The 19,250-nt window shown below is 31.3% G+C and overlaps 1 protein-coding gene across 2 annotated transcripts in view; it reads right to left on the bottom strand.

Annotated features, from left to right (window-relative positions):
- Window positions 1–3,069: 3,069 nt before the first annotated feature.
- LOC143083248 (GPI alpha-1,2-mannosyltransferase 3-like) overlaps window positions 3,070–19,250 on the bottom strand; it is a 38,548-nt gene continuing 22,367 nt past the window's right edge. For both annotated transcript variants that reach the window (XM_076259518.1, XM_076259510.1), the window contains exons 5-8: window positions 15,401–15,550; window positions 13,999–14,256; window positions 12,858–13,409; window positions 3,070–4,721 (exon numbers count right to left, since the gene is read on the bottom strand). In XM_076259518.1, the coding sequence (XP_076115633.1) occupies window positions 4,427–4,721; window positions 12,858–13,409; window positions 13,999–14,256; window positions 15,401–15,550 (1,255 nt within the window). In that variant the 3' untranslated portion in view covers window positions 3,070–4,426. The remainder of the gene's footprint in view (window positions 4,722–12,857; window positions 13,410–13,998; window positions 14,257–15,400; window positions 15,551–19,250) is intronic.

Below are 19,250 nucleotides of genomic sequence, written 5' to 3'. Positions count from 1 at the left end.
ATAAAACTGCTACAACAACAAATAATAATATAACAAATAATTATCACAAAGTAAGAAAATAGTGTGTTAAAGCCATATACATATAAAATTAAACACCTGATCATAATAACAAGTATATTAAAACTTATATATAAAAGGTTTGATCAACTTACAATAATATTTTTATGTTTTCACACATATAACTGAAACAATTTTTTCCTTTGTGTGAGTTGTGTCCCCTTTATAAATATTTGATATTTTGAGAATATAATTTCTCCTATGATTTCATTAAGGAATGCTTCATCAGACAGAATATTTATTCAGATAATCATGGATAGTTTGTATTATTTTGTAATTTTATTCCATAGTGATATAATTTTAGTAGGGTTTTCTATATGAATTTGATTTTGACAAAAAAAGCATATTCACCTGCTGAAAAATGTATTTACTGTGCAAAACGTTGCATACTTTTAAGTGTATAATAACAGTAAAATGATCAACGTAGAATTAGTTTTGGTAAACAACTGTTATTAAAAACATATTTTTCTCTTTCATATCATGGAATAAAACATTTACTGTCTTTTGTTTCGGTAAATATGTGTTTTAAGGGCATACGATACAGTTACAGGGGAGGTAATGACGTTGCTAATGTAAAATGTTATTTTCGCGACGTCAAACTGTGACATATCGGGAAAAGATGCATTTTCTGATTAATTTTTAGCATTCAAACTGATTTAATTTGAAAACGAGTGCATGGACCCCCATTTTTTAAACCGTCATTTTGTTTCATTTTGCAGGGAGATTATGTGGACCAAATTTTATAAAACTGTAAATAGTTTATTTTTTTTAATTTTGATAAATATACAACAAAAAATTACTGTTGTTTTCTCAATTCATGACCATTTGATAATGATATGAGTTATTTCTGAACAAAAAAGGCATAAATTTTTAGAATACTTATAAAATACAGAAATTACAAATTATTTAACAAAAAACAATTTGTGTTTATCTTTTAAAACAAAAAAGTTATGTCTTTCTTTCTAAAAGGAAAATACGGCCACAAATCCGAATTTTGAGCAAATATACAAAATTTCGACCTCATTTAACTCAAAAAGTAGCACATGAAGGTATATTTTTTATTACATATTTGATTTAATCACGTAAAAAATAGCCTATATGCAAATTTTCATCAACTTGTAAATACAGAATCAAAACTGTATCGTATGCCCTTAATTGATTTTTGAAAAGTCTAGCAACATTCACTTCAGCAGTTGATTTAGATTTTCCAACATCTGTCTTTCATATCTCAGAAAGTTTTATAAAGATTAAATGATCAGGGGAAATAACTTGTTCAATACAAATGATTTGATTTAAATCAGTGGCAGAAAAAGAAGCTTTGAAATTAAAGATGATTTCTTTCATGATAACTTTATTTTGCTTTCCAAATCAATTAAAGATCAGCTCCAATTACTATTACCTCCAATTTTGTGAGACATAAATTAATTAAAATTAAAATGCTTGTGAAAAATTCTCTGTGAACACATATACATAATCTAATATACAATAATTAAAAAAAATTATTAATTTGAAACAGCCATGTGCTAGCCATCTAAAAATACTGATTCGTTTTTATATGGAACTGTCTATCAGTTTGGTTCTACAGTAGTGAATGAAGTATTAACAGTTGTTCACAGAAGTATTAACAGAAGGATGTACACAATGATCTAATGTCTTATATAAGCTGCAGTAGTTAAAATAACAAAAATGATGCCAATCTGATCTTTAAATACTCTTCAGCATTCATTAGTAATTTATGACTGATTGTTAGTAATTCTAGCATCCAATATATTATGGAATTGTCATTTTATAAACAAGAAAATTGAAAAAATTCCTAAATTCCAATGCTTTTTTTAAAGTGGGATTTAAGTGTGATTTGATGTCCTAAAGTCAAGGATATATTTATAAATGCAGAACATTTATCTGAAATTAGTCCAAATACTTCTTTTTCTTATCTTTTGCTCAAAAAGCATTTTTCTATGTCTCAAAAGAATGACCTGCAATTCTTGTAATCTGATAGTGTACAAACAAGGCCATGATCCTATTTTTATAATGGTGGTATCCAGAAATTAGATATATTCTTTTGATTGTATTATATACGAAATATGCAATTGTCAAAACAGCAGATAGTGTCTGATCAGAAAATTTTAAGTTATGATTTTGATAAATAAAAACTATAAAAGAAACGACAACTGACAATTAAAAAAGTTCAACACAGTAGAAAGACATACAAAGGAATGCTTTAATATTCAAATTCTTTCATTGAAAGAGTTATTTCCCATACTTTATAAATGTGTTTTACCACCATTGTAACTTTTTTTCCCCTATTAATAGATTTTGTTAAATTTTCACTTTTAAAAAAATTGTGCAGAATTTATCTTTATTTCAAATAAAGAAATACTTGGCATGAGTAAATTGTTATCCTATTTAGTACTATAGACAAAACTTTACGTAACCTTTCAATGCATATAAGAAAATAACCCTCACTGGAATTTACCAATCAATTCAAGGGAATATTTGTTTCAACCCTTTTTCATATGCAACCAGATGTGACATACTATAATATGGTGGTACATGCAATACACATAAAGGAGAACCAATTCAAATGTTCTTCTTAAATCTTATTTTTAAATCTTACATGATCAATGGACACAACAGTGTAAAAAACAACATTTTGACAATAAAAAAAAAAAAAAAAAATTGCAAGGGAATAAACTCTAAATGGAAAATAATATATCAGAATTCTTTGAATTGCTATCTCTAAATTCTCACATACATCAAAATTCACCCAGAATGCATCAAATATTAACTACCACTCCTAAACTGTATTTCAAACAGATATATCACATAGTTATTTCTAGGACGGATATTACACTTTTATATGAGCCATGTCAAAGAGAAATCTGTCTTATGCATGTGAACATGTACATGTACTTGTTCACTACTTTTTTTGGAATATACAAATACAACTAGATGTGTCAAAGTGACACGAATGGTCCCGGCTCAAAAAAAAAAATAGAAGAAAAATCTGCAATTTCAATAACACATGTGGACACATGTGGACACAAACATGATGGTAGTCTCACATAACTTAAATCAGCTCAAAATCTGGAGTTGTATAGAAAAAAAGTGTGTATATCATAACTATCCCAGTGATTTTCAACAATTTTCCAAGTTGTAAACCCTTAATTTTGGCAATCATTAGAGGAGCGGAACGAGACTTAAACTTGATCTGTAACTCATCATTGTAAGCTCACATACCAAAAATCAGCCCAATATCTGGAGTCATTTAGAAAAAAAAGGTCGTATAACTGTGATATTCAAAAATTTATGAAAGTCCAAAGCATGAAATTATAGCAAAGTTTAGAGGAGCACAACCTCAAACTTGATCTGTAACTCATCATGGTTAACTCACATACCAAAAATCAGCCCAATATCCGTAGGCATTTAGAAAAAAAAAGTCTGTATTAATGTGATTTTCAACAATTTATCAAAGTCCATAGCCCGTAATTTTTGGCAAAAATTAGCTGAGCGGAACAACACTTAAACTTGATCTGTAACTCATCATGGTTAACTCACATACCAAACATCAGCCCAATATCTGAAGGCGTTTAGAAAAAACTCTGTATAATGGTTTGTTGCAGAATGACGGAATGACAGAATTACGGAATTTCGGACAAGGATAAAACTATATGGCACTGACAACTTTGTTGCAGGGCCATAAAAATAGAAGAAAAATGTTGGTCTGTGTTCTAGGGTTCTACTACCAATTCAATTTTCAAACAGTTACAATCTTTCCATCGAGATATTTTCCAACCAGAAATGAATTAACAGAAGTGTTGATATTTACTTGCATATGGTCGATTTCCACCTGACACAGCTCATACCATGAAGATGATCAAAAATATTTTTATCAAAAATAGAAACATCAGCAGCAAGATGATTTTTTCTGCATAGAATATCATAGGTCTCCACGCCATAATTACAAATATAACATGTTATGTAAAAACACAAGATGATCATTTCAAATGTTCTACACGCTTTTTGGGACAAATACCATAATCCTTAAAGATATTTAATACAAGAACATGTCTTAGAAAAAATTGAAAAATGAAAAGTTTCTTAACTATTTTATAGTCTTTTACTTATAAAATTTGAAAGTGATAACTTTAATTGCAGTTGTCTACACTTATAACAATTTTCACAGTTTTTTTCCTTAATTTGAAAAGTAATTTCTACTGAAAAAGTGTCATATTCAACATCTATATCTTTCTTAAAGACGGGTCTCAAATATTAAGAATTTGCGTGCTATACAAAACCAATAAGCTATTCAGTGATATGCAAGTAAAAAATGGTCCCATTTGATAAAAATAACATGTCAAAACAATTATCATCTACAACTAACAATAACATGGCTGCCTGTTCTACCCTCAGGTAAATGTGTGTGGAAAAACTTCCCACACTGTCTGTACCCACTCTGAGATAAAAATAAAGAAATATCAAACTGTAGAGTATTAAAATAAACAAGATGACTTGGTAATTGTCTCTTCTGCTGCTTATATTCTATTTTTAGCCAATCTTCTGGATCTTCGTAAAATATGTCTGCTTCGTCGATGTAATCTTCTTCTTGTTTCAGGTTTGGTTCACAGGTGAGAAATCTCATGGTAATGTTTTGATGTAGATAACTAAAATAACAAATTATATAAAATAGAATAGCTGCTGTCCTAAAATCTTATAATCATGTTGAGACCTTTTTTATGTATTTGATATCACGAGTTAATTTCTTGTTATGTATATATGTAGTACTGTGGACTCATTATTATTCATGGGTACGGACTTGTGGATTATATGGATTCATTATTATTCATGGGTACGGACTTGTGGATTATATGGATTCATTATTATTCATGGGTACGGACTTGTGGATTATATGGGTTCATTATTATTCATGGGTACGGACTTGTGGATTATATGGGTTCATTATTATTCATGGGTACGGACTTGTGGATTATATGGGTTCATTATTATTCATGGGTACGGACTTGTGGATTATATGGATTCATTATTATTCATGGGTACGGACTTGTGGATTATATGGATTCATTATTATTCATGGGTACTGTTATGATATTGTAATTATTGTATTTATTTATGTTGGCCTGATTGGGGTGTGTGGCCTGAGTTGTTTACAGAATAATCTTAGAACTGTGCAGTTTAGAAATCATTGGAACTTTCCAGAATGATCCTAATAAAAGATGCGTTATATAAACTTCTACATTTTACTAGAAACTTCTGTTGTAACTTTCTAGGATGTTCCATTATAGACTGTTCTAGAATCTTCCATGACGATTATATATATATATACAGACACTAAAGTTAAACTCTCACTCTTGGATTTGGACTTAGACATCGATAGACATTAATATTCATAGCCTTTGGATTAACACTTTTATTCTACAAACAACATCATACTGGATTGTGACCGTAATATTCAGATTGGATTCCGAAAGATATCCGGATACAGATAAAGATAAAAGATTGGACTCATATTTTGACAGTTAAGTTGACAGTAATATTTGTGTAATACTTCTTGTAAAATTTTATATAATAAATATTGTTAAATTTTATTATTGATTCGTGTCTTTTGTTGGCTACAATTTAAAGGCGATTTCTGGCCGTAACAGAAATTGGGGGCTCGTCCGGGATAACGAAAATATCTTATTCAAAATTTATTCAATATTTTTATTATAACTAGCCAACAAAATTCTACAAAATGGCATTTGATGCCGGTAATTTTTTGAAAACGCCAGACCTGGAGAGTTTTGATAATTTAAAGAAAGAGGAATTAGTGTTGCTTGCTAAACATCTGAAATTAGATTTTAGAGTATCTATGAGAAAACAAATTATAAAAAATTTGGTTATAGACAAATTAGTGGACGCAGAAATTTTAGGTGAAGAGGCTCTTGATCTTAAGGTCGAAAACGTTGACGCCTTTAAATTAAAACAGTTTGAATTAGAACATAAACTTAAATTAAAGAACCTTAGTGAGCACGCTCACATACCCCATGTCCCCGCATTGTCATTGGAGAAATTAAATAAGTATAAGAAAAAAAATTGTATAAGAAAAAATATTGAATAATAATTTCCTGTCAATATACATAGTATGTCCTTATTATCTACAAAATTTCATGAAATTCTGTTGTGTGTTTTCAGAGGAGTTGAGATGACAAACTGTTGCAGAAGTACATTGAAGCAAATAAGTTCAAAGGGGAATAACTCCTAGAAAAAAAATTGAACCGTAATTTCCTGTCGATATGCACATCTACATAGTATGTCCTTATTATCTGAAAAGGTTTCGTGAAATTCTGTTGTGTGGTTTGAGAGGAGTTGCGATGACAAACTGTTGCAGTAGTACATTAAAGTAAATAAGTTCAAAGGGGCGTAACTCCTAGAAAAAAAATTGAATCGCAATTTCCCGTCGATATGCACAACTACATAGTATGTCCTTATTATCTGAAAAGGTTTCGTGAAATTCTGTTGTGTGGTTTGAGAGGAGTTGCGATGACAAACTGTTGCAGTAGTACATTAAAGTAAATAAGTTCAAAGGGGCGTAACTCCTAGAAAAAAAATTGAATCGCAATTTCCAGTCGATATGCACAACTACATAGTATGTCCTTATTATCTGAAAAGGTTTCGTGAAATTCTGTTGTGTGGTTTGAGAGGAGTTGCGATAACAAACTGTTGCAGTACTACATTAAAGTAAATAAGTTCAAAGGGGCGTAACTCCTAGAAAAAAAATTGAATCGCAATTTCCCGTCGATATGCACAACTACATAGTATGTCCTTATTATCTGAAAAGGTTTCGTGAAATTCTGTTGTGTGGTTTGAGAGGAGTTGCGATGACAAGAAACAGGACTGACGGACTGACGGACGGTACGACTGACGGACGGACGGACGGGTCAAAAACATTATACCCTCCGCAACTTCGTTGCATGGGGTATAATTAAAAGAACTGGAAATGAAGGAGATGGAGAAAATAAAAGAACTTGAAATGAAGGAGATGGAGAAAATAAAAGAACTTGAAATGAAGGAAAGATTGGAAATGGATAAAAAAAGAAAAAGAAGATGAATTTAAATTAAAAGAACTTGAAATGAGGGAAAGACTAGAGATGGAGAAACTGAAAATTGAAATGGTCAAAGAAGAAAGCAACACTAAAGTCCAGCCGAAATCAGAATATTTTGATGCAGCAAAAAATATACGTTTGGTTCCTAAATTTTGTGAAAAAACAGTCGATAAATATTTTCCACAGTTTGAGAAAATTGCTCGTAATTTGAATTGGCCAAAGCCGTATTGGACTACAATGCTACAAAGTGTTTTTGAAGGTAAAGCCGCTGAAATTTACTCTGCACTTCCATCAGAAAAAAGTTCCGATTATGACACTGTGAAACAGGAAGTTTTGAAAGCTTATGAGCTAGTACCAGAAGCATATAGACAGAAATTTAGATCTTATAAAAAGTTTGATTCGCAAACCTATGTGGAATTTGCTCGGGAAAAAGAAGATCTATTTGATAAATGGCTTACTTCAACGAAAACAGATAACAATTTTAATAACCTAAGACAATTGATGTTATTAGAAGAGTTCAAACAATGTGTTCATTTAGACTTAAAAACACATTTAGACGACAAAACTGTTGGGACAATACATGATGCAGCTGTAATTTCAGATAATTATACCCTTTCACTTAAAAGAAGTTTCAAGGGTCAAAATGTTAATACTTCAAGTGGAAATTACAAAAATCAAAGCACTGAGCGTACTGATAGTAAGCCTGTTGCACAGAATAAGAGTCAGTCCAGTTATAATATGTCTAGTCCAAAATTTGATACTTTTGAGAAGAAGTCACTGATTTGTGCTTATTGTAAGAAAAATGGTCACCTGATGGCTGATTGTTTTAGACTCCAGAAGAAGAATGAACGAGATAATAAGCCAAAGTCCAGTGCTTGTACGACACCTTATATTACCAGTACGTTGGAATGTCCTGCGAGTCAGGCTTTTAAGTCCAGTTTTTGTGATTACATGGAGGAATATAAACCCTTTATGTCTGATGGGTTTATTTCTATTGTTGATGATACCACTCTTCAGCCTATTAAGATTTTACGGGACACTGGAGCTTCTCAGTCTTTATTGTTAGAAGGTGTGTTGCCTTTGTCCGAGAAGACTTCTGTTGGTGCCTCCGTTTTGTTACAAGGTGTAGAGTTAGGTTGTATAGATGTTCCTCTCCATCGTATTTATCTGAAGTCAGATTTGATAACTGGACCAGTTATTGTGGGTGTTCGTCCTAATCTCCCCGTTGAGGGTGTTACATTATTGCTAGGAAATGATCTAGCTAGGAACAAAGTGGTTGCTGAACCAATTGTTACCAGTGAACCAGTGGTGGATGTTAAATCACCTGAAGATGATGCTGAATTGTATCCAGCTTGTGTTGTTACTAGGGCGATGGCTAGAAAACAACAAGATGAGAATTTGCAAGAAGACCAGTTTGATTACATGGACCTTTCTGACACTTTCCTAGCTGACATTGAAGGTCCTGGTAGCTCAGAAAAGGCCATAATAAGATCACCTAGTGTTAATAAGAATGTTATTATGCCATGGCCAGACGTAAACAGCCATTCATTAGACCGAAAGAATTTATTCGAAGAACAACATAAAGACCCTGAGGTTCTCCAGCTCAACCAGCGGGCGCAACCACAGGAGGAAGCAGACAAAGTGGCCGAATGCTATTACCATCAGGACGGTATTTTAATGAGGAAGTGGAGGCCTCCTGATGCTACCCCAGAAGAGGAATGGAGAGTGGTATACCAATTGGTGGTGCCTAAAGTTTATAGGCAAGAAATTATTGGTCTTGCCCATGACACCCCCTTGGCTGGACACTTAGGTATAAGGAAGACTTGCCTTAAGATCTTGCAACATTTCTACTGGCCAAGACTTAGAAATGATCTTGCAGAATATTGCAAATCATGTCATATATGCCAGGTTGTTGGTAAGCCTAACCAGAAAATACCACCAGCACCACTTCTGCCTATTCCAGCCTTTGACGAACCTTTCAGCAGAGTTCTAATTGACTGCGTTGGACCTTTACCAAAGACCAAAACTGGAAATGCGTATTTATTGACAATCATGTGTACATCAACACGCTTTCCTGAGGCTATTCCGCTAAGAAATATGTCAAAGCTCTTATCAAATTTTTCATGTTAGTAGGACTTCCTAAGTCTATACAGTCCGACCAGGGATCAAATTTCATGTCAGGTTTATTTCAGCAAGTCGTGTACCAGTTAGGGATTGCTCAGTATAGATCAAGTGCGTACCATCCAGAATCTCAAGGTGCCTTAGAACGTTTTCATCAAACATTGAAGAACATGATTAGAACTTTTTGTCTTCAATTTGACAGAGACTGGGATGATGGAGTTCACTTTCTACTTTTTGCAGTCCGAGAGGCTGTTCAAGAATCCCTTGGATTTAGTCCCTTTGAGTTGGTATTTGGCCATACTGTAAGGGGACCGTTAAAATTGATTAAGGAAAAGTGGCTTACTGAACATACTGACTTGAATCTTTTAGACTATGTATCTAGATTTAAAGAAAAATTGTATACTGCTTGTCAAATTGCTCAGAAAAACTTAAAAAATGTACAGAACAAGATGAAAATATGGTATGATAAAGATGCCAGGGATAGAGTTTTTGAGCCTGGTGATAAGGTACTTGTATGTTTGCCAGTCCCTGGACATCCTTTACAAGCTAAATATTGTGGTCCTTATACAATAGAGAGTAAAATCAATGATTTGAATTATATTGTAAAAACTCCAGGTCGGTGCAAACAAAACAGAGTGTGTCATATTAATATGTTAAAACCATATTTTGAGCGTACTAATGAATGTCAGAGTAAACCAGTTGCCACTTTAGGCATGGTTAAATTTGAGAACAATCATGACAAACCAGATGTAATTGAACCACCTTTTAGTTCTAAAACTCTGGAAGAGACAGTTAGACTGAAAAATTCAGAAATTTTGTCAAATTTAGACTCAAAACTTGCACATCTGTCTTTTGATCGTAGAGAAGAAATAAAAACTTTGGTATTTTCTTTTAAAAATCTTTTTCCAGATGTGCCAAACAAAACCACTGCTGTTTGTCATGATGTTGATGTAGGAGATACTTCTCCCATTAAGCAACATCCTTACCGGCTCAATCCACTCAAACTTGAAGTTATGAGAAAAGAACTTAAATATATGCTTGACAATGATATTATTGAGCCGAGTAACAGTGAATGGAGCTCTCCTTGTCTCCTTGTGCCAAAACCAGATAAAACCTTTCGTTTCGTGACTGATTTCAGAAAAGTAAATTCAGTCTCAAAATCTGATTCCTATCCGATTCCAAGGATAGACGATTGTATTGACAACATTGGTCAAGCAAAATTTGTGAGTAAATTTGATTTGTTGAAAGGTTATTGGCAAGTTCCATTGACCCAGAGAGCTCGTGAAATATCAGCTTTTGTTACACCAGATGGCTTATTTCAATATACTGTAATGCCGTTTGGCATGAAAAGTGCACCAGCTACATTTCAAAGAATGATCAATAATGTTATAAAAGATTTAAACTGTTGTTATGCTTATATTGATGATCTAATTGTATGTAGTGATAGCTGGGAACAGCATTTAACACATTTGTATGATACTTTTGATAGATTGTCACAATCAAATTTGACTGATAATCTTGGTAAAAGTGAATTTTGTCAGGCCACTGTTGATTATTTAGGGCATACAGTTGGCCAAGGTCAAGTGAAACCTATTATGGCTAAAGTGGAAGCTATTTCCAAATTTCCTCCTCCTACAAATAGAAAACAACTTATGAGATATTTAGGCATGATTGGATTTTACAGAAAATTTTGTTCAAATTTTGTTACTGTGGTTCAACCACTGACTCATCTTTTACGAAAAGATTCTAAATTTATCTGGAGTGAAAATTGTCAAAACGCTTTTGAAAATAGCAAATCACTTTTAATTAATAGTCCGGTTCTCATTACTCCAGACTTTGAAAAACAATTTAAACTTGCTGTTGATGCAAGCGATGTAGGAATTGGAGCTGTTTTATATCAAGAGACAGATGATAATGTTGAGAAACCTATATCATATTTTTCCAAGAAATTAGATAAACATCAGAAAAATTATTCAACTATTGAAAAAGAGTGTTTTGCAATGGTGTCAGCACTTCAACATTTTGATGTATATTTGAATCCCACTGTATATCCTATTCTTGTTTGTACTGATCATAATCCTCTCACCTTCATACATAAAATGAGAAACAAGAATCAGAGGTTGACTAGTTGGAGTTTGTTAATACAGGAATATGATGTAATTGTAAAACATATTAAGGGTAAAGATAATGTAATAGCTGACGCTTTATCTAGAGCTTATTAAAACACTTTGTATATATATTATGTATTTTTGTTCATATTATTCATAATAAGTTTTTGTTACACTAAAACTTCTTTTAAGGGGGGAGGTGTTATGATATTGTAATAATTGTATTTATTTATGTTGGCCTGATTTGTGTTGTGTGGCCTGAGTTGTTTACAGAATAATCTTAGAACTGTGCAGTTTAGAAATCATTGGAACTTTCCAGAATGATCCTAATAAAAGATGCGTTATATAAACTTCTACATTTTACTAGAAACTTCTGTTGTAACTTTCTAGGATGTTCCATTATAGACTGTTCTAGAATCTTCCATGACGATTATATATATACAGACACTAAAGTTAAACTCTCACTCTTGGATTTGGACTTAGACATCGATAGACATTAATATTCATAGCCTTTGGCTTAACACTTTTATTCTACAAACAACATCATACTGGATTGTGACCGTAATATTCAGATTGGATTCCGAAAGATATCCGGATACAGATAAAGATAAAAGATTGGACTCATATTTTGACAGTTAAGTTGACAGTAATATTTGTGTAATACTTCTTGTAAACTTTTGTATAATAAATATTGTTAAATTTTATTATTGATTTGTGTCTTTTGTTGGCTACAAATTAAAGGCGATTTCTGGCCGTAACAGTACGGACTTGTGGATTATATGGATTCATTATTATTCATGGGTACGGACTTGTGGATTATATGGATTATATGGATTCATTATTATTCATGGGTACCGACTTGTGGATTATATGGATTCATTATTATTCATGGGTACGAACTTGTGGATTATATGGATTCATTATTATTCATGGGTACGAACTTGTGGATTATATGGATTCATTATTATTCATGGGTACGGACTTGTGGATTACATGGATTCATTATTATTCATGGGTACGGACTTGTGGATTATATGGATTGATTATTATTCATGGGTACGGACTTGTGGATTATATGGATTCATTATTATTCATGGGTACAGACTTGTGGATTATATGGGTTCATTATTATTCATGGGTACGGACTTGTGGATTATATGGGCACTAAAGTGTTCTACAAATATAAATGTAAATTTTAAACACATGTAAGCTGGTATATATACATGTATACAGACTTTGTAAAATCCTCATAATCAAAGTATAAATGAAAACACAATTGTTCTTTGACAATGAAAATTGGTGCCCAAGATAACAAATAATCCATAGAAACATGAAATTTTCAATGCTGTTTTCATTAACACTATCTAAAACTCAAGGCTGAGGTGAGAGACATTTTTTTTACAATTGATCCTGATTTTTTTATCAAAATTTCACTTACAAATTGATAATCCTATTTGTAGTTCCTTACCTGTAATATGGTGTGGAATGGCATGGCATCAAAAATAAAACATCCATATCCTTCTCTAGGCTTTCATCATACAAGTACTTCATAACAACAGTGGTACCCCTTTGGTGCAGAACTCCAAAATACATGGCAGGTATCAAATTAAGTCCAATTAATATGAACACTAAATATTTAGCTACTGTCAAATTATGTTTGTGCTTTCGTTGTTGTTTTTCAAACGGATCTTCACTTTGTGATTTGGAGGATGGACTAGAAGATTGTGTATTGTCAGTGACTTCAGCAGCTCCATCTACTTCCTGTGATTCATCAATGGCACCATCAATGACATGTACAGTTCCTGTTGACTGGTGTATGATGGGTGTAGTGGAGCCATCACTGCTGACTAGACTGTCTGAGCTACTTGTTGTTTTTGTTTGTTTACTTTCAGACCGTTTCTTTAGCTTTTTCTTTTTAATTCTTGGTTTTCTGCATAAACTGTTGAAGTATACTCCACAATAATGCATTGACATAGGTAATGCAGGCAGTAGGAATCTGAACTCCTTGTGTGATAAAAAGCTGTGAGGGAAAAAGGAAAAATATCAGTATTGCAATTAATAAACTGGTATCTGACATGTGTTCTACTACCATGACTACCCTTGTTTTCTTTAATTCAACATGGACAATGTAGAAAAGGCTGCTTTTTACAGAAATCACATATAATGACAAAAGAGTAAAAATAATTTGTTACAAAATGCTGTACACACAAATTTTACAATATATTATTATCTTTGTCATATTCAATACTGTAAAATAAAAGGCCCTAAAATTACTGTATAGAGCTAAAAATCTCAATTCAGCTATAAATATTAAAATAAGCCTAAAATTTGAATGCACAATAGTTGATCTTTTTTTCACACTAAATAAAAACAGAATATATAGATAAAAGAAGACGTGGTATGAGTGCCAATGAGACAACTCTACACCTAAGTCATAATCATATAAGAAAACCATTATAGGTCAAGGTAAGGTCTTCAGCACGTAGTCTTGGCTCACACCGAGCAACAAACCATAAAGGGCCCCAAAAATTACTAGTGTAAAACCATTCAAACAGGAAAACCAATGGTCTAATGCATTTTTCCATTGTTATCTTTTAAACTTAACTTACCTGTAGAAAAATATCGTCCATACAATGAGAAATAAGAGAACTTTATTTCTGGCCTTCCACGCCCCCATTACAAAAGGGAATAGATGACTGGTCATGATAACAGGATAACCTTGAGTGATGTACCAATGCCAAGGATGTGTCCCGTAAAATGAACCTCCTCCTTTTAGAACATTGAATTCTATGAAGTTGTATTGCACTAAAATCCAGTCTCCATAATACCAACGGTCAATGATACAGCTAAATACCAGCATGACAGAACTGCAAGAAATTCATAAATGATTAAAATTGAAATGGGTAAACAGACATTCATTTGTAGATATATACACAATCATTTATTTGTAGATATATACACAATCATTCATTTGTAGATATATACACAATCATTTATTTGTAGATATATACACAATCATTCATTTGTAGATATATACACAATCATTTATTTGTAGATATATACACAATCATTTATTTGTAGATATATACACAATCATTCATTTGTAGATATATACACAATCATTTATTTGTAGATATATACACAATCATTTATTTGTAGATATATACACAATCATTCATTTGTAGATATATACACAATCATTTATTTGTAGATATATACACAATCATTTATTTGTAGATATATACACAATCATTCATTTGTAGATATATACACAATCATTTATTTGTAGAAAAATATTTGAAATGTATATGCTTTAATTTTTTAACAATTTTTTCTGTACATCTATCTTATCTAAAAAACAAGAATGTGTCCAAAGTACATGGATGCCTAACTGGCACTATCATTTACCATGTTCAATAGGCAGTGAAATCGGGTACCAAATCTAATATGGCATTAAAATAAGAAAGATCATACCATAGGGAACATGTGTACTATAAAGTTTCAAGTTGATTGGAAATCAACTTTATTAAAAACTACCTTGACCAAAAAATTTAACCTGAAACTCACACTTTCATTTTCTATGTTCAGTGGACCGTGAAATTGGGATCAAAAGTCTAATTTGGCTTCAAAATAAGAAAGATCATATCATAAGCAATATGAAAAATAACAGTTTACTTTACAGATGTCATTACCTCCACTATAACTGTATCATTTGCCCGTAAGGATTAACACTTAACCCTTTGAAAGATTAATAGTCCCGATTATACACTAGATAAAACTAAAGACAAGCAGTGAATGAGGTTGCTGATATTCTTTTAATTTGTTTGTGTCATGTTCTTGAATGGAAACTACTTTGACTTTGAGATAAAGAACAGCAATAACAGCAGTGTTCTTTGCTTTTTATGTTTCTGCTGTTCATTATTGATGACTTTGTATAATAGATGGATTCACCATATTCTATCCTTTCTATTTCAAATAATAATATTGCAAAATACTCAATCGTAAACTTACCCAATAAAAAAATACTGTTTAAGAATTTTGAATATGTTGTGAGATGATTGTTGTAGATGCCAAGAACACATTAACAACCAAATGATGGCTGCTGTTGGTCGGACTAGAACGGATAATGATGCAAATACTAAAAACTTTGTCAACGATGTGCTGAAATTAAAAAAAAATACATGATAAGTAACATCTTTCATCTTATATATGACATTTTATTAACTTTTTCTTGCATGAATTAAAGCCTTTATAGGATTATAAAGTTTTTTACATTGGTCAGCTCAAATTGAATTATATTAACTGCTAAGGAAATCAAAGTGACCCACATGTCTGGTGAAAAGAGTGGACAAGCATTTGAATAATTTCAAATCATAATTAGGTAAAGTGTGGACAAAAACAACCCCTGAAAGGTCCATGTAACACAGTTGCATTTTCTGCAGTTCTTTAGAAGAATAGGCATTTGATATTTGGTTGAAATGGGCTAAATGTGTGAGAGAGAGAGAGAGAGAGAGAGAGAGAGAGAGAGAGAGAGAGAGAGAGGATATCATCTCCCCAAAGTAACATGTAAAGGTTGGTAGTTACCTTCTCAGGATTGCTTATTGAATTGAAAACAGGGCAGAGTAACTTTCATGTCCATATTCTTACTTTATAAGAGTTTTTTTCTCTTGTCTAAACATTGCTAAAGATTATGAATTTATAATTTTTGAGGTGTTATTCTTTTAATATTTCTACTTCAGAAGCTGAACTGATATTTTGCATATCTTCTTTTCACATTTGTTTTTACCCGTTAATGATTTGATACTAGTATGTAAAGTATTTTTTATTGAATTTTATTATTTTTATTTTTCAGAAAAGGGTATTGAAAATGTTCTTTTCCAAACAAAAAATATGTACCTAACATGTCATGTAATATGTAAGTATTAATGATGCTTTAAATAAAGATTTCAAATAAGTTAATATCAGTGTATATTTGGTCATAAATAACTGTTCTAATGAATATCACTTGTTAAAGATAAAATAAATTAAAGCATGCTGTTCAACCTAAGCATTGATAATTTTTGTACCTAACAAGTCATGAAAGTGTTTCTAATGTTTTAGGTAAACATGCGGCCTAGCCAAGATCAGATGTGCATTTCATATTGGGTCTATGTTATAGGCTTGTAAAGACAAGAAGATAAACTTTACATAAGTAATACATCTTTGAAATGAAGAAGAGAATGTAGGGCTTCACAATGAATATCAAATATCATGTATAGGTGTTACCGTTTTGAAAAAAACCACTAAAATACACGCTGAAAATGGGCAAAATTTCACGTTATGTTGTTTCATTTAAAATTTCGCTGTTTTTATCAATTGATAGTTAATAAGTGAACTTAATTTGAACTACATTATTGGTTCATTGCTATAGACAATTTATTCATCTTTCTTTTACTGTTTGTTGCAACAAAAAATCTTCAGTGGTTACAAAGTTATGATAAAAAGTTGAATACTATGCACTTGTTATGAAATTTTGTACTTTTGTTTTTAGCTTGCTCAGTGTAGTGATAAAAGAGAAAAATAAATCAAATTTATGCTATTATGTGTTTTGTTTTCTCTTCTAGTATATACATTATCAAAAACTACCTCATTTATCAAAATTGCAGTACCCTAGCTGGAGATATATGCCATCAAAGTTGGATATACAAATAAAGTGAAAAAATGTCTTGTCCGTAGACATGCATTCCCTAGTAAACTGGAAGCATAATTACATTAATGTTGCATTGCTAAGTACCTGTTCTTTTGTAGATATGAAAACACTACTAACATTTTTTTCTACCATCTATTAATAGAGGAAAAAATTCAAAAATATGTCAGAATGTCTTGTCCGTAGACACATGTCTTGTCCGTAGACATGTCTTTTTATCAATATTGCTTGGCTTTATGGGTCTTAATTAGTCCTATGTGTTGTTTCAACTTAGAAATATCTTATTTTTAATAAATAAATGGTAATTTAAGTGTTCTCAATTTTTGTAAAATTACTTTACAGGAGTGGATTTTAAAAGTGTCAGATTATCAGTCATAAAAAGCATACCTTATTTTACTTCAATATTGTTTATTCCAGTTGCTGCATATACCTTAAAAGATTAACTAAATCAAATGAAGAAAAAGTTTTTCTCTCTCTCTAACTTTCTCTTTTGCATTTCAGTATTAACAGCAGATGAGGAAGTGTCTACGGACAAGACACTTGTACATAACAAGTATTAAATTCCATTATTTGTCTGCTATGAAACTTAAATCTTATTTATAGGTGATAAAAGTTATCTATTCAAATTAAAACTCAGTATTTTCAACATAAATATAGTCACAATTAATTCTAACAGATTTTTTTTTTAACTGAAATTGTCTTGTCCGTAGACATTACCACAATATATTTGTATCCAATTTCCTTGAATTCAGCCTAATTTGATAGGTAAAATGTATGTTATTTTTTCAAGAGAACACATTCAACTATGTCAAAATTGAGTTTTAATGATAGTTTGATTGTTTTAAACAGTCAGATATATGGATTTCAGTTAAAAGAATGTGTCTTCATTTTGGCTTAATCAATAAATTATTGAGATATGTAAAGAATTATGGGTACATTTTTATATTTTCCAAAATTAAAAAACACCGCTTAAAACTTAATTAGTAACTTTTAATCTTAACTTTAACAATCATCTTTGAAAGCATTTAATTGAATATCAATAAAATGTCTTGTCCGTAGACATTATCAAAATGTATTTGTTTCCATTTTCCTCGAAGTTAAGCATCATTTGATAGATAAACCTGATAAAATGTATGTTTTTTTTAAGATAACACTTTCAGCTATATCAAAATTAGGTTTTAATAATGCATTTCATTAAATATGAATACATTTGTCTTGTCCGTAGACAAAACATATAAATTGTATTGCAAAGTTTAATTGTTTATTGTAAGAATATGCATCAAGTTATTTTAATGTTCAATACACCAAAAGAAAGGGTTCTTTTGGAAGTTTTGTTATTTATAGATAATTTTAGATACAGTTTTATCAGATAAGATTAATGATCAAAGAAAGCTACTGTTGTTTGAAATAACTGTGAGTCAAACATGTTCTTGTTATTTTTTTTTCAATTAAAATGTTTGATATTCAATAGTTCTAAACATATTTTGTTGTCTTTGTCATTGACCAAAAATCTGTCACTAGTGACCGTGTCTTGAAGGCAACTATTAAAGAAAATTATACAGTTTTTAAACACCATTTATTTAATAAAAATATTAAATATTTCTTTCAATCAAAGTGCTGGACAGCACCTCTGGAAAGTTTGCAACTTTAGCTGTGTATTATTCCAAAAAGGTTATAGACGTGTATTATTTCAAATAAAATTATGTATTTCATCTCAGCTTTGATGTTTTAAACTAAACCATTGTCTCGTCAGTAATTATCAAAAATCACTTTTTTTATGTTTATCATACAAAGTTTTGATATTTTCTCATGATTGCAACCTTAAACTGTCATGACTGTAGATCTAAAATAATGAAATATACATGCAGAAAGCTCTGTTAATTTCTGTAAGTACCCATGCCATGTCAACTTCAAGGGCCTGTGAATTAGTATTTTTCTATTGGTTTAGGTCCTTCATATTTGTTTTTAGTTAATTAACACGTAAGTTGTTTTTTTGTTTGAATTGTTCCACATGTTTCATATCGGGGCCTGATAAAGCTTTCTACATGTACATGTATATGGTACAAACATTTCCCATTATTGACGACCTTTATTGTGGCCTATAGTTATTAATACATTTTCATACTTTGGACTCTTTATTTGGATAGCATTGGTTCTTTGCAAAAAATACTGCAT

Source organism: Mytilus galloprovincialis, chromosome 1 (genome assembly GCF_965363235.1).
Source record: "Mytilus galloprovincialis chromosome 1, xbMytGall1.hap1.1, whole genome shotgun sequence".
In the NCBI taxonomy this organism is placed as follows: Eukaryota; Metazoa; Mollusca; class Bivalvia; order Mytilida; family Mytilidae; genus Mytilus; species Mytilus galloprovincialis.
Note: the sequence above shows the minus strand (reverse complement) of the source record. Positions and strands in the feature narration are given on the sequence as shown.